Source organism: Felis catus, chromosome C1, assembly GCF_018350175.1.
Source record: "Felis catus isolate Fca126 chromosome C1, F.catus_Fca126_mat1.0, whole genome shotgun sequence".
NCBI classification, from domain to species: Eukaryota; Metazoa; Chordata; class Mammalia; order Carnivora; family Felidae; genus Felis; species Felis catus.
Genome location: NC_058375.1, coordinates 197,661,634 through 197,677,165, shown reverse-complemented (window position 1 = coordinate 197,677,165; position 15,532 = coordinate 197,661,634). Strand labels below are relative to the sequence as shown.

At 34.9% G+C, this 15,532-nt stretch overlaps 1 protein-coding gene across 14 annotated transcripts in view; it reads left to right on the top strand.

Moving 5' to 3' along the window:
* The window catches only part of IKZF2 (IKAROS family zinc finger 2), a 164,454-nt gene extending 150,003 nt beyond the window's left edge, over positions 1–14,451 (top strand). For all 14 annotated transcript variants that reach the window (XM_019838622.3, XM_019838617.3, XM_019838620.3 and 11 more), the window contains 2 exons: positions 45–188; positions 6,083–14,451. In XM_019838622.3, coding sequence (XP_019694181.1) covers positions 45–188; positions 6,083–6,807 — 869 coding nt within the window. In that variant the 3' untranslated portion in view covers positions 6,808–14,451. The remainder of the gene's footprint in view (positions 1–44; positions 189–6,082) is intronic.
* The last annotated feature ends 1,081 nt before the right edge of the window (positions 14,452–15,532 follow it).

Genomic DNA, 15,532 nt, shown 5'->3' with positions numbered 1-15,532 from the left:
TTGAAGAAATTATCAGATTGCATTTTTTGTATGGTTTTACATAGTACCTCCTATGGAAGATTGTAAGGAACAAGAGCCTATTATGGACAACAATATTTCTCTGGTGCCTTTTGAGAGACCTGCTGTCATAGAGAAGCTCACAGGGAATATGGGAAAACGTAAAAGCTCCACTCCACAAAAGTTTGTGGGTAAGCATTACAAATGATTTTACTTCAAAGGTGGTTTTAATGAGAAGTATGTTCCCATGTATTAGAACTACAGATGGTATATTTCAGTTCAAGAGATAAATACCCATCTCTTTTGTCCATTATTCACTTCTGCCTTATGCTGTTCCATGTGTACCTCCCTCCCTCTCTCTCTTTCCTTTTTCTTTCTTTCTCTCTCTCTCTCTCTCTCTCTCTCTCTCTCTCTCTCTCTCTCTCTCTCACACACACACACACACACACACACACACACACACACACACACACCTTTAGATATATGGGCCTAGGAAATTAAAGAAAGACTTATAGAAGTTGCTACCTCAAAACTAAATTATAAAGTACACTAGTATGTAAAAATGTCCATTTATTTACAAAATAAAAATACTTAAGGAGAATAGTGTCATCTGTTAGCCAGTTTTGTGATGTTTTCCAATTTGCACTAGTTCTAGGTCTTTAAACTGTTTTCTTTACATGAGATTAATGCTTTTACTATTTTATCTAGAATTAAGAGAAATATTTTCCCCCAAAATGCTGCATTGAATGCAGCAACCTACATTCAAGATCTTGCATATTTGGATCTTTCATATTTGGATCTTTGTTTTCATCTGGCCTATGGTTTTGAAACAAAAAGATTAAATATAATGTATTTAGACTTCTCTTTTTCATTTCCAAGCCCTTAGATGCAAAAAACATCTAAGTTTTTTAAGAATGTATAAAAGATAGTGGGGTGCCTGGGTAGCTCCATTGGTTTTAAGCCTCTGACTCTTGTTTTCAGCTCAGGTCAGGATCTCAGAGTTCATGGGATTGAGCCCTGTGTAGGGCTCTGTGCTGACAGTATGGAGCCTGTTTACAATTCTCTCCCTCTCTCTCTGCCCCTCCCTTGCTCGCATTCTCTCTCTCCCTCTCTCTCTGTCTCTCTCAAAATAAATAAAATTTAAAAAAGAATACATAAAAATAGTGATTCTATATAAATAATTGCCATTAATTATATATGTAATATATCTATTCTTATAGATTTTATTACTATAAAGGGTAAAAATTAGAAGAGAAAAATATTCAAATAGATTCTCATATTCTATTGTCAAAGAGTATTGTGGAACATCCTGATATGGGTTGAGTGATGACTGGTAGAAAATCTTTGGTTATTTCAGGGAGGGAAGGCTAATAAAATTCTTTTACTCCAATAATCAATCACTTAGAGAAGATATCCTTTCAATCTGAAATCGCAGAACTAACAAATCACCAAAATATCATTTTAAGACAAGCTGGAGAGATTTATTGACAGAGCTCTTTGAAAAAAAGACTAGAGAACGGCCCTAAGGGATCACAGTTGATACTGATATAGTATCAAGAATACTGCAAGAATACTCAAAGGCTTGCCTTGGGCCCTAACTTTTCTTCCAGTCTTTCTTCCTTTATATAAATGTTTTTTTTTTTTTTTTATGTCTTCTGAATCTATTTAGTTTTGTTCTTTGTAACATTTTCAATGTTTACTATGACTTAGAGATGCTATTCTCAATTTGATTTGATTATATCCTTAGAAAAGGGGGACACATTTTTTTCCTAATTACATCTTGATTTTAAAATAATAACATTAGATTCTTATTAGGAATTTAATGGTATTTTTTTCTTTATTTGGATTATCCTTTCGAGTAGTATATAAAAAGCAATCACACATTGTCTCTGTGATGGTTTTTGAAATGAAAATTTCATCACTCCACACTCACTATAAATTCCTTTTTACCATGCCCCTCAGTTAAATACTATTCTTTGACCTTTTCAAGCCCTACAGACCAATGATCCCTGAACTTTCTATCTTTTTGTGTTCTCCTCTCTTTTTATTATCAGCTTAGATTCCATGGTTAATCATGTTTATTACTCTGTTGCCAATATTCTTGACTCTCTTACTTTGTTGTCTATCACCTTCTCCTAGTGAAACCCCACTAGGAAACCCCACTCTATTGAAAGCAGAGAAGCATCTGTCCCATATCTACAGGGCTGCTAGTACTTTTGGAGAAAATCCCACAGCCTTACAAATTGGTCACTATGAATCAGTGAATAAGTGATCTCAAATATCAGTTGTTCCATCCACATTGTAGCAGTCCTACTTTGATCCCATCCCTGCATAGTCCTCTCTCCTGCTGAATCCTATAGCCATTTCAACATTTATTCTCCACAAACATGGTATCTCACTTCTTGATGGTATTCTAGCTCAATTTACAGGGAATAAAGTCATTTCAAATGATTTCAATATAATATTACTAATTTTATAAGGATTAAATGCATTTATTGGAATATTTTCTTTTTTTCCTCCCTGTTTCAATGAAAGAAGTATCCCTCTTTTTAATTAAGGTTAATTCCTCTTCTTGTGCCCTGGAATTCTTCTGTCACAGCCTTCCCCCCCCCCCCCCACCTGATACATTTTATTATTCCTTTTTCTCACTTGTATTTTCAGTCTTTACCCTCTATTGGCATTTTCCTTTTAATATTTAATATGATAAACTCTCATCATTTAAAAAAAAAATTCCCTCAAAACCAAATCTCCTTCCTGCTACACCTACTTTCTCCTCTTCAAAAAATGGAGTGGTTGAAAGAGTTCTCTATGCTTGCTTTCCATAATTTCTTTCTTTCTACTCATTCCCTAGTCTATGCAACCTGGTTTTCTTCCCCATGAAATGATTCTTATCAACGTCACCAGCTTCCATAGTGTCAAGTGCAGTGGACCCTTTTTAGACTATCTTATATCAGTCAGAACATTTGCCACTCCTGAATAATTAATTGCTTTTGAAACACTTCTTTCCTTGGTATCCATGACATTGATCTCTTGCATTTCTTCTAGCTTCTCTGCTCCTTCTCAGTCTTCATTGTGAATCTACCCTTAACAGCTATGCAGATGGGGCAAAAGTACTAATGAAGGCCTCCATTCATATGCCTAAATATTTTAATATTTTAAATTAAGCTGAAAATTATTTTTTTAAGTTTATTTATTTTGAGGGGGGGAGGGGAAGGGACAGAGAGAAAGAGAGAGAGAATCCCAAGCAGGCTCCGTGCTGACAGCGCAGAGCCTGATGCAGGGCTTGAAATCACAAACCACAAGATCATGACCTGAGCTGAAACGAAGAGTCAGATGTTTAACCACCTGAGAGACCCAGATGCCCCTAAGCTGAAAAACTGTTGTTCTACCTTCCTAACTTGGAAGACTGAGTTCAAATAAATATAGAATGCTTAGATCCTTTAGAGTTCCACACCAGACCTTGACAGCATGAGCAGAACCACTGCCTGACCTGGAGCCAGCCCTCTCTCTTAGACCCACTTCTGTTTCTTTCCAGTACCAAAAGGGGCCTCATGCATATGCATGTGGACACCTCAGCCTGCACATTCAGCTTCTTTTCACATTGCACCCCACACACAGCACATAAAGAGTAGTGTATTAGCCTCTCCTCAGGCCTAAGTGTGTGCATACCAGGAGGATAGACCATATGAAGAGGACTATGCTAACCTTTAGTGCAAATTCAGTGCCATTTGGGAAAGGAATTCTTCAGTCTTGGGTATCCAGGGTATGGTCTAGGGAGTAATCTCCAGATAGGCATATTCCTTTGGCTCTACACATTCCTCATTCCATGAGGAGCAAGGGACTCTGTAAACATGGGGCCCAGTGCAGGAATCCAACTTGCCTTGGTCTGTGGGCAGGCATAAAAATCTTGGTGTTCTCCCAGGTTCTATTTTTGACCTTCTCATCTTCATACTTTACCAATGCTTGGGTTATACCTTTTATTCTCTTGGCTTCAGAAGTTACTTTCTATCAACTGATGACTTATGTATCTACATCTCAAGCCCAGATCTCTCTTCTAAATTTGAGACTCTACTCAGCAGTTACTGGACCACGACTATTACTCATAGTTTTCCGAAATTGAATTCATCATCTTTCTATCTGCTATCCACTAAGTTTCCCAGATAAGAAACGGGCTCCATGCTTAAGTTCTTTCTTTTTTTCATTCTAAGTCTAGATAATCACCAAGCCCTAGAAACTATATTTTCTAAATTTCTCTCCATTTCATTGGGTTTTCTCCATTTCCACTACCACTATACTAATTCAGGCCACCAGATCTTTATAGCAATAACCTCCTAAACCATCTTTATAAATAAATATCTAGTCAAGTCACTTTCCCATTTAACCCTATTAATCTGTATTGCTCTCAGCATGAAATTCAAATTCCTTAGCTGTTGAATGAGCCTTATTATCTTCTCTTTCTCATCTATTTCCACTGTCAGCTATATACTGAAATTTAAGTAATCCCTTGAACAAGTCATACCCTCTTGCCTCTGAGCTTTCCTACCAGCTGCTCCACCCCCACATTCCTTTACTTGGCTAATATTTGTCATCACATTCTTATCTCTGATGCTACTTTCTTCAAGAAGTCTTCTTTTACTCCCTTAATATATATTCCTTTTAGTTGACCTCATAGCACATATCACACTGTATTATAAATGATTCCTAAATCACTGTCACTCTCTCTAAACTGTAAGCTCTTTGAGAATATAGATTAGGTTTGTCTAGCTTAACTTTTTAAGTCTTAACATTGCAGTATCTTAAATTGGATGCCATGAGATCAGGTCTCATCATTTTTTTCTTCCATTTTCATTACTCTGATTATAACCCTAATCTCACTTTGGGGACCTCTTTTCAAACCTGAAATAATACTAGTGATCCAAAAGTGCTTTTCCAGAATGCAGTTCTGTAGATAAACATTCTTTTATCAACATTACAAATTAGGCATCCATCTATAACAACATACTAAACATTTATAAGAAGTCCACATATATTGTTAAGAAGCCTTTATCTGTAAGATTTACCTATGAAAGTAACTAGGCAATTAGTAGGAGACCAGGTTGTTTTAGTGGCAGAATTTTAAAAAGATAAAATACACCGTCCAAAGCTGGAAACATTTAAAGGAGAAAAATTAAAATGACTTCTGCTTTATGCACAAGGCTCTTTTACGGTTAATCTTTAGACACTGTGTTGAAGTAAAATACTGATTTGTTGAAGTAGATATTAAAGGGAAAACTACAAAAATACTTCAATCAAGATAAGGCATGGAAAACTAACAATGGGTGTACATATCAGCACCATTGCCCATATGTCTAAACGAGGAAGGGATGGTGTAAAAATGATGAATTCCCCATTTCAAGAAGCAAAACAACAAACATATTATTTTCCAAGTTTGTAAATAAACTACTTGTGGAAATAACTCCTGTTTTTAAATAGTCCTAAATTCCATTCAGTTTATCAAACAATACAACTTTTAACAGTGTTTTAATGGTGTCATCTTTGAATTCTCTACGGTGACAAATGCCAGCTCTATAATTTTTTTTTTCTAATGTAGCAGTTAAATCAACCAAATTAACCATATATAACAATGAAGTGACAGATGTTATAATCAGATCACTCTCGCTTTTATGCTCTTTGTGGCTTGGTCACTGATGTCTAAAATATGCAAAACAAGCATAGTCTCTGACTTATTTTCACCTGGTATTTCTGCTTTTGCCTACAGTTGCTGAGCTCTAGACAAGTGGAAATTCTAATTGAGAATGAAAATAGGATAACACACTCAATCATACCTTTCTGGCTAGATGCATTTTCATGATGGCATTAAAACAAGTGCAAATGGCTTGTGAAATTCTTATTACTAATCCTCTTTGCAGGCTGAGAGTATTTGAGTCTTAGCAGAATTAAAGAGCACAAATGCTTGATCTAAAGAATATCATATTATAGAAAATGGAGACAATTAACTTTGTACATGTATATTTTAATCCAGTCACTAATTTTGTTGTATTTTGTTTGTTTGTTTTTTTTACTTTTCTTTCCCTCCCCCTTTCAGGGGAAAAGCTCATGCGATTCAGCTACCCAGACATTCACTTTGATATGAACTTAACATATGAGAAAGAGGCTGAGCTAATGCAGTCTCATATGATGGACCAAGCCATCAACAATGCAATCACCTACCTTGGAGCTGAGGCCCTTCACCCACTGATGCAGCACCCGCCAAGCACAATCGCTGAGGTGGCCCCGGTTATAAGTTCAGCTTATTCTCAGGTCTATCATCCAAATAGGATAGAAAGACCCATTAGCAGGGAAACCTCCGATAGTCATGAAAACAACATGGATGGTCCTCTCTCTCTCATCAGACCAAAGAGTCGACCCCAAGAAAGAGAGGCCTCTCCCAGCAATAGCTGCCTGGATTCTACAGACTCAGAAAGCAGCCATGATGACCACCAGTCCTACCAAGGAAACCCTGCCTTAAATCCCAAGAGGAAACAAAGCCCAGCTTACATGAAGGAGGATGTCAAGGCTTTGGATACCACCAAGGCTCCTAAGGGCTCTCTGAAGGACATCTACAAGGTCTTCAATGGAGAAGGAGAACAGATTAGGGCCTTCAAGTGTGAGCACTGCCGAGTCCTTTTCCTAGACCATGTCATGTACACCATTCATATGGGTTGCCATGGCTACCGGGACCCACTGGAATGCAACATCTGTGGCTACAGAAGCCAGGACCGTTATGAGTTTTCATCACACATTGTTCGAGGGGAGCACACATTCCACTAGGCCTTTTCATTCCAAAGGGGACCCCTATGAAGTAACAAACTGCACATGAAGAAATACTGCACTTACAATCCCACCTTCCCTCAGATGTCGACATACCTTTTATTTTTGTTTGTTTAATATTATTACTGTCATTAATTCTTATTTTGTGGATGCAGTGTCATTTACTCTGCCTAATTACAATAAGGAAGAAACAGAAGAGAGAAGGGACAGGGGATATTGTTCTTGGTAACGTGGGAATTTAAGAGCGGTTCATTTCTGCCATGCATAAATATAAGGTATATCATGCTTTGGAAAAAAAATCACTTGATTCATATAGGTTCACCTAAGAGATTCTAATTTGCCACTGATGTTCAGGATTATGATTGAAGGCAAGGAAGTTTGGAGTTTTCTGGGTAGAACTTCCACAGTTTAAAGTGGTATAAGTAATTTTACTCTTCAAAGAAGAAACTGTTTCAAAATGTAAACTTTTTTTTTCCTCTAGAGATCATGGAACACAAACACATGTGTTAATTTCAGTGATAATCCTTGGATGAGTTGTTGTGGGTTCTATGTTTACTTCCCCAATGGAATTTATAATACGGTATGTTATACACTGTACCATATAGCAAAACTTGTAAACTACAGGTAGTTGAGGACACCTACAATACATCTGAGGTCCTGTGATCTTATTTTTCTAAACTTAAGCACTGTTTTCCATAGTTTTGATGACTGGTATTTTATAGACACCCTGGCAGCCTTACTTTTAACACCTTTAATGAGTAGTATTTTTATCTAGTTTTAAGAATAACATATGGTCTAAGAGTGGCTAAGAGGCAGTCAGTAGTTTCCAGAAAGGACCTCTGCTTTTCATAAATTTGTTTTGGAAGTCTTCTTTTAAAGTTGTAATGTGATGGTGGCATAGTGTACATAATTGTTTCTAAAAGTATGCTTACGATTGTCACTTTATCAGCATTTAATCAGTGTTAACCAGTCAGCAGAAACATAATTAGGCTAACAGTAGGAGTAAAAAAACCTACTCAGAAATCCCTTTTCTGGTATTTCTCTTTTCCCACTGATTTTTTCAAGCTGTGACCACCCAGTGTTCTATCCATAGTCCATCATCCTTTACTACTTGAGTAGAAGATCATGAAACTCTTTGCTATAGGTTTTTGCTCTCAAAATGTCGGAGCAATTACTAATTCGACCTGAATATGGTAACTTGAACCCCATAAGGTTATGGAACTAGGGCTATTTATTCTAGTATTTCTTGAATAATAACATTTACCACTTTTGGTGCAAGGAAAAGGGAACTTCTTTGTAACCTGTACATTAGACCACAGATAAAAAAAAAAAAAACAACTTATTTTTTACAGTTTTTGGGGTCTAGAATGTAACCTAACCTCCAAGCAAAAGTCATCATGTCCTGCACAGTTTTCCATCTCAAACACATTCAACTACTTATAAGTCCTTGTCAGAAATGAATCTCAGTACCTTAGTAAAAAAACAAAACAAAACAAAAAAAAAACCTCTTAATCCATCCATGTTATCATTTTTCATGTGCAAATTTTTTATTTCATTTATAAAAAGGTGCTCTGTTTTTTATGTGCAGTCCAACAGCATTAGAGGGAAGGGAAAAATGAGATCAATTCAAGTCATTTTGGGGGGGACATACCTGGATACAGAAATTGCTGCTTGTGTTGAGGGAGGACAGGCCTGACCATGGCTGGATTATCTGATAGCCATTTATGAGTATTGATTCTGTTAAACAGTAACTGATAACTGCTCTTAAAAAAATAATTAAATAGGAGGCTGAAACTATGTTTTTAATGCAGAATGACGTGAGAACTAGCAAAATTAGAGACTTAAGGACAGAGAAGCAAATCCGGCCCCAATACTGCTCTTGACTCATCTTCTCATTTATCATCTGCTTATTTAAACAGCTTCTGAGCACTAACACAGCTAGAGCTGGGCAAAGATGATTTTAACTCAGCTCTCCTTTACTCGTTCCTCTTATAATTATTTTTGGAGAAATGTCCAAACTAGTCCTTTAAATCTAAGAGAATGCACCAAAACAGAGACATGAAACGTTTTAAATAGAATATTGTTTTTTTTTTTTTTTCCCCTCCTGCATGCTTTGGTACATGGTGAACACACAATTTATTCAAAGGTAAAGTATGCTTTTGAGACTTCCTTACCTCCCCCTACACTAACCAGTCAAAAAATTGGAATTTCATATTTTTTCCCTTTTGGAGGAAGGTAAATAACGTAAGTTACTGATTTTGTGTTTTACTGCAATTTAAGGAAATGTGGATGGCAGTGTGTTCATAACTTTGGCTGTGTGTGGATTTCTGCTGGTATTATCTATGAATTTTCTTCCTGTTCACTATTTGTTTTTTTCAGTGTATGAACAATCATGTGTCTACCTACCCTGGGATGAAGCTGAATTTTAGGTGGACCTAAAGAGTTGTGTAGTACCCCCATGAAGACAGTACTCCTTTTCTGATTTCATCTATTTGAGAATCTACTTTATCAAAGGGACAATATTTGTGAGAGTGTATTTGCTACAAGTGTATACTTATACTTTCTTAGCTACATGATATGAGGAACAGAAAGAGATAAAGATGGCTCAGGGTGTGGCAGGGACAAATGAGGACGAGGTCAATTCAAATGTGCAGGTTAGAATTTTTGTGGGCATGGTGCTTTCTGGGAAACTCTAAATGGCTATATTTGCATGCTTCCTTCTTCACAAAAGGAAATATGCAAGTTGGTAGGGCCTAAAAATAAATATGAGGGTCAGACACCAAATAAATCAAATTTTACATAACAGTTATATGCCCAATTTATTTAGGTGAGATTTCACATTAGAGTACTGGAGGGGCATAAAAATGGGTTAGCCTCTTTCTTCTGGTTTGGCAAAAATTCAGAAATTCATCACATTGCTTTGCCCTGATTTTGCCCAGAAATTTACCTCCAGCTCCTGTTGGAGATGTGTGCTGCCTCTCTCTAATAGTGGTCAATCACTTTTAAAAAGCCATTCTAACCTGGCTTTTTAGAACGGTGAAGATGACCAATAAGCAGATTGGAAGAGATTTCGAGTCGTTAAAACATTCCGTTGAGAATTTTCTGGAGGGACAGAACGCGAGAGACCAGGATTTAGATTTGGCTACAAAGTAGAAAATGGTTTTCCTCCATGCATACAAGCAATTGTATGCGTGTGTCAGTGCGTGCATGTGTGCATACACACATACACACTCCTTTGAAGAAAAGTCATGAAAAGAAGCAATTAGAGTCACCACATGTCTTGCAAGAGCACTTAAAGAGTTAAAATCAGAGTTAATACCTGAGAAATTTAGTAAACTTACTTTACCAGATTGTATTAAGAAATATTAAAGAAGTTATTAGTATGTCTTTAGGACTAGTTCAACTATTAAACTAAAACCTTGGGCCTTTACAGTCTACTTGCAGAATGAATCTAAACAAACAAGAAAAGGATTTTTAAGCTGATTTGGTATAACTTCCAAAACGAAGGAAACAAAAATAACTTTTGAATAGGAAGATACAAAAAAAAATGATTAATTTTTACGTGTTGGCAAATGGAAAGAGACAATATTTTAGTGAGCTTGATGTTTTTATTTATACTTACCATGTCTCAACTCTACACCTCACAAAACTATGAAGTCTTTATGATATGTTGACATCAGTGAAGGCATTTAGATGAAAATGTTTTAACTGATTTTCCAAATGTTATGTCATCCTATCTCCAAAATGATTCTGTAAAGTAGAAAAAGAACAGAAAAAGCTGCAAAAATACAAACAAAAAAAAACCTGTATGCCCCTAGTTTCAAGAGAGAACTTAGATTATAAGAGGTACTGACTACTTTTTTTTTTTTTTTACTTTGAAATGTTCATTGTACAAGAAGAGATACATTACATTTGTGGTCCTCTTTAGTTATATTTTATATATTATTTTTAGTAAGTACTATCTGTATAAGATTATCCAAAAAAAATCCCCAAATGCAAAAGAAAAGAGTAGAGGTGAAATTAAAATTTGTATATATGAGAGTTATCTCAGAAATGTTTTTAAACCTCCAGTTTCTGCAAAATAATTAAAATATACAGTAACTGGTATCTTAAGATCCTGAGTTTAATGTATTAAATACTTATAAAATTTCTTTATATTGGTGCCTTTTTAAAATGCATTGAGAGAGTGTTGGTTAGCTGTTGTAGCTCTACAAACACTTTTATTATGTATTTTTAAAAACCACTTAAATTTGAGTACTATATAATACATCTTCATGTTCTTAGGGCAAAACTGTTAGAGGAAGTTCCAATCAGAGAATTTCAGCTCATCTGTTTAAAGTAAAAGGAAACTTTGCAACCAGATTTTAATCTTAATAGTTTGATAGTATTTCTGAATACCATTACAAGATCATGTAGGTAAAATATGGCATAGAGGGAAATTTCAGCTGTGAATTGCATTATGGTATGTGGTTTTGTTTTGTTTTTAAGGAAGAATCAGTTCTAGTATCACACAGGCTTTATTAGTGGAATTTTGGTCAATAAAATACAGTATTGTTTTGAAATTTCATTTATAGACTAGTGTTGTCCTAGTCTGAGAATCTTTGTCTCCTAATCTATTAATGTTTTATGGAATAATGTAAAGAAGCAGGTAATTAATTCTCCTTGAACAAAACAAAACTGAATAGTCATATCACATTGCTATTCTCCAAAGCATAATCTCAAATGGTTTCCTGCCATGATTGTGTATTACTTGCAATGGATGTGTTAGGATATGACAGCTTTTAAAAAATAAATAAATAAAAATGAGCTGCTTGTTATACAAAGCAAATGTCATATGACCAAGAAGCTGTGATATGCTAGTGTTTCTTTTTATCATAGTGTATTGCTAGGCCAAATAATGACACCTTGAATATTTTTATTACATTTATTGCAGTAACCTAAAGTTTTGGGATTTCCATAAGGTTTTTATGTAACATTATATTTCTAGCTTTTTAGTTTTCTCTTGCTGTACTGTAAGTTTGTGGATATTTTTCACATGCACTCTTAGAAATAAGTTCCTAATTCTGTTTATGGGATTTTTCTCCCATAACATTGCATTTGTATATTTTCTGTATAAATTTGTTGTGAAGTAACCTTTACCCCATACAGAGAGTGGTACGTGAATGACTAGTTTTCTAAGATGTCCTTTTTATTGTGAATAAGATATAAAATTTAGAGGCCCTCTGCTAAGCCACATAAAACACAACATATAACTTCATAAAGGTACAGATAAGCCAGTTTGCAGTTAATTGGGCCCTTCAAATTACCTCAAGTGACACACAGTAAGAAAAGCTTCTCAGACGGGTGGAGGTCACTGAATCCCCTACTATGCACTTATCAGGATTCTACTTAATTTACTGGAAGTGGATTTTTGAAAAATGAATACACTGTAACAAGGGAAGGACTCTGGGTTTTGTTTTTTGTTGTATTATTTTGTGTCTTTTTGTTAAGTAGTTCAATTTCTGAAACTGTGATAAAACATTTTGACTGTCAGGCACTCTCAGATTTTGAACATAAAATCACTTCCCCTTCTGTGTAACTAAGTTCTTTGTTACCTCTTCAACTTTGTTCTCCTCCCCCAACCACCCTTTTCTCCCCGTCCACATCCTTTCCATCACTGCCTCTGGACATCTCTGCCTCTCTTTCCCCCACTAGTTTGAAGATTAGGTCAACTCTGACTTCCGATTCATTGGTCTCTTAAGTCTTAACTTTTTGTGTGTGATTTTTTGTTGGCTGTATAATTTGCTGACATATTTTTATACTCAAGTGTAGTTTTATATTAAAAAGAGAAGTGGTTGGATTAAAAATAGTAAGGTATATAACCATTGTGCTACTTTCACTTTCAAATATTGGGTACCTAAAATAGGACGCCAGAGATCATGTCATCATAATATGGTATGTTTGCCTTCCTTTTCTGTTGGGTTTGTGTTCTGATTTGGTTTTCCTCCTAAAATGTATGAGAGATTAAATAATTTTTTTGCAAGAGTTTAGAAAGATGTTAAAAGTCTAAAGCAAAAAGTCTTAAAAATCTCCCAGTCGGGAGAAGATGCTTTAACATTACTATAATAATATTCCAGGTTTGGAGGGGGCTCTCCAGGCTTCATATTTGCTCTTAATACTTGGACCTTTTAGACCATGTGTTATAATTGCAATCTCCGAATGATTGCTTCTGCTATTTAGTTTAAAAGATATTTTTTCTTTTCTTTCTGTACAAGTGCAATACTTTCCTTGAAGTCTTAAAAACTATGGTTATTTTTTTTAACTGATCTATTCTTTCTTTAGTTAATGGCAAAAAAGAAATCCTTGAAGATCATGGCATGTTAGTTTAAAGGACACAACAAGCAAAGAAAAAAACACCGTATAATAAAAAGATTAGAGGATGTGGAAGCCACTGGTTTATTCTCATGGTATCTTTATTTAGGCTAAATTTCCATTAAAATTGGTAATCTTTTGCCTGAGAAATGTGTCCTCAAGTTGAAGAAGTTGCAATTCTTAAAGACTGCATTTTCTTCTTAGACCCTTGTCCAATGTTTTAAATTAAGAACCTAATAGTTTTTATTTCATTTTCCTTCTTTTGGAAATGAACTTTAAAATAAAAGCAAAGCACTTAGCTCAATTTTAAACACCTATCACCTATTGAAGACAATTTTTAAGAAATATTTGGAGCACTGTTTTCATACAAATTTAAGTAAGAAGTATTTTTCGTATCATACATATTTATATGTAGAATACTGGTTTTCTTTTTTTATACCTGTGTCCCTGTAGTAAAACTGCTGTAATGTAAATACATGTTTTGTTAAAAGATAACATTTCTTTGGCATTTCTTTTAAAGGCAGTTACTGCATTTGTACAGTATGTGTCTTGGCCATTTTAGATTTTTTTTCTTTAACAATACCAAAGGTAATTAGACTACTTTAAAAACTAATTGCTTGACAGTTTCTAGGATATTTTGAGTTTTAGAAGCGAAAGAAAAAAAAATAGGTCAAACCAGTAAACCTCATTTTTTTTCAAACTAATAATTTGGGAAAATAAAAACTGTTTTGAAAAGAAATATATAAAAATATATATGTAAAATTAAAATTCCAGACTTGTATGTCAGGTTTGCTCAGTGTAATGTAGTTTTTTTAAAGTTCAAATACAATACCTCAGAAAATGAGGTTTACTATGGAAATACTGAAACAGTCTTTGCAGCTGTGTGACAAGTCAGCTCTGCTATATACCAATTTGGAGACCTCTGCTAAACAGTTTTATCACTGCAGACTAAAATGTGGGACTTGTATTTTGTTTTTAATGCACACACATACATGTTCTGCGCATGTATGTGGGTACTGTGTATACGTGTATGAGTGTTGTATATGCATGTGTGAGTGTGTGTCTGTATGTGTGTACAACTAAAGCTGCAGAAACTTTGTAATACTTTGTGAAAAGGATTATATTATAAAGGTTTGTACTGTCTGAGTGCACAGCTACTGGAATAAATTTAGGGAATCTCAGGAACAAGCATATAATTTGTCCAAGATTTATTTCTTCTCAGAAGTGTAAGTGCAGTTTTTAATTCTGTATATTATTTAATATTTTACCAATAAAATAAACTTCTGACATAAAGTGTTTGCTATAAAAACTTTCTGGTGAAAACTCTGTACACAAACATATCTTCCAAATACAGAAGATTAAACTGTTGAATACTATCAGGCTTATTTAAGTTATTGCTGTTGGGTCTATGTGTCACACTTCCTGACCCAGAGAGGGATACATTTGAGATCAGAAATTTCCATCTTTACTACGTTGTCCCCCAGAGCAGGGAACAAAGTATTCCATGACTTGTTAATGATGGCATCTCTTTACTCCACAGTTTTCATATATATCTCATTTTACCCTTAATCTAAGAGATTTGTATGTCAGAGCCTGTCCTCTATAGAAGAACCCTGAGGGCAGAAAGTTGTGACTTGCTCTAAGGTACACAGTTAATGATCCAACAAATGGTCAACCATATTGGAATCTAGCATTCCTTAGGAGTCAGACCAAGATTAAATAAGAATTAGGTCATAGACATTGTTCAATCACATTGGCAAAAATGTGGCTAGTTGTCTGTTCTGCTTTATGTTACACTATCACTATATGAATCATAAACTTCTCGGATTTTACAAATGCAGCTTATGTTTTACCATGAGAAGTTTGTTCTGTTACCGATGTCTTAGTGACCAGAAATGTAAAAGAGCACATATGACTGCAAACTCATTTTATTTACATTTAGCTGTTTGCTTATCCCCCAATTTCAAGCCTACTGTATGCTTATGACAATTTCAAGCCTACTGTAACATGGCAGATAGTTGTTAGAATTTTTCTTCACCAATAACTGTTTATAGATCTTCGTGGCTATTGATCACATTTCCCAATAATTTCACATAGAATGAAAAGTACAAATGAAATTTTCCTTCCTTGATGGTCTTTTCATTCAAAATACCTAATTTATAGGGAAAAGGGTAAACAAAATAGCAAGGCAAAAAAAAAAAAAAGATGCACCTAACAAATAATTACTATTGTTACATTTATGAAGAATTCCTTGAAAATCAACAAGAAATATTTATCAGATTCACCTGGCTTATAATACTGACAACAGCAAAATGAAAAAGACTTTAAAAAGATGCCATTTGTTTTTTATTTTTCTATTGCAGTAGGGTCTGAC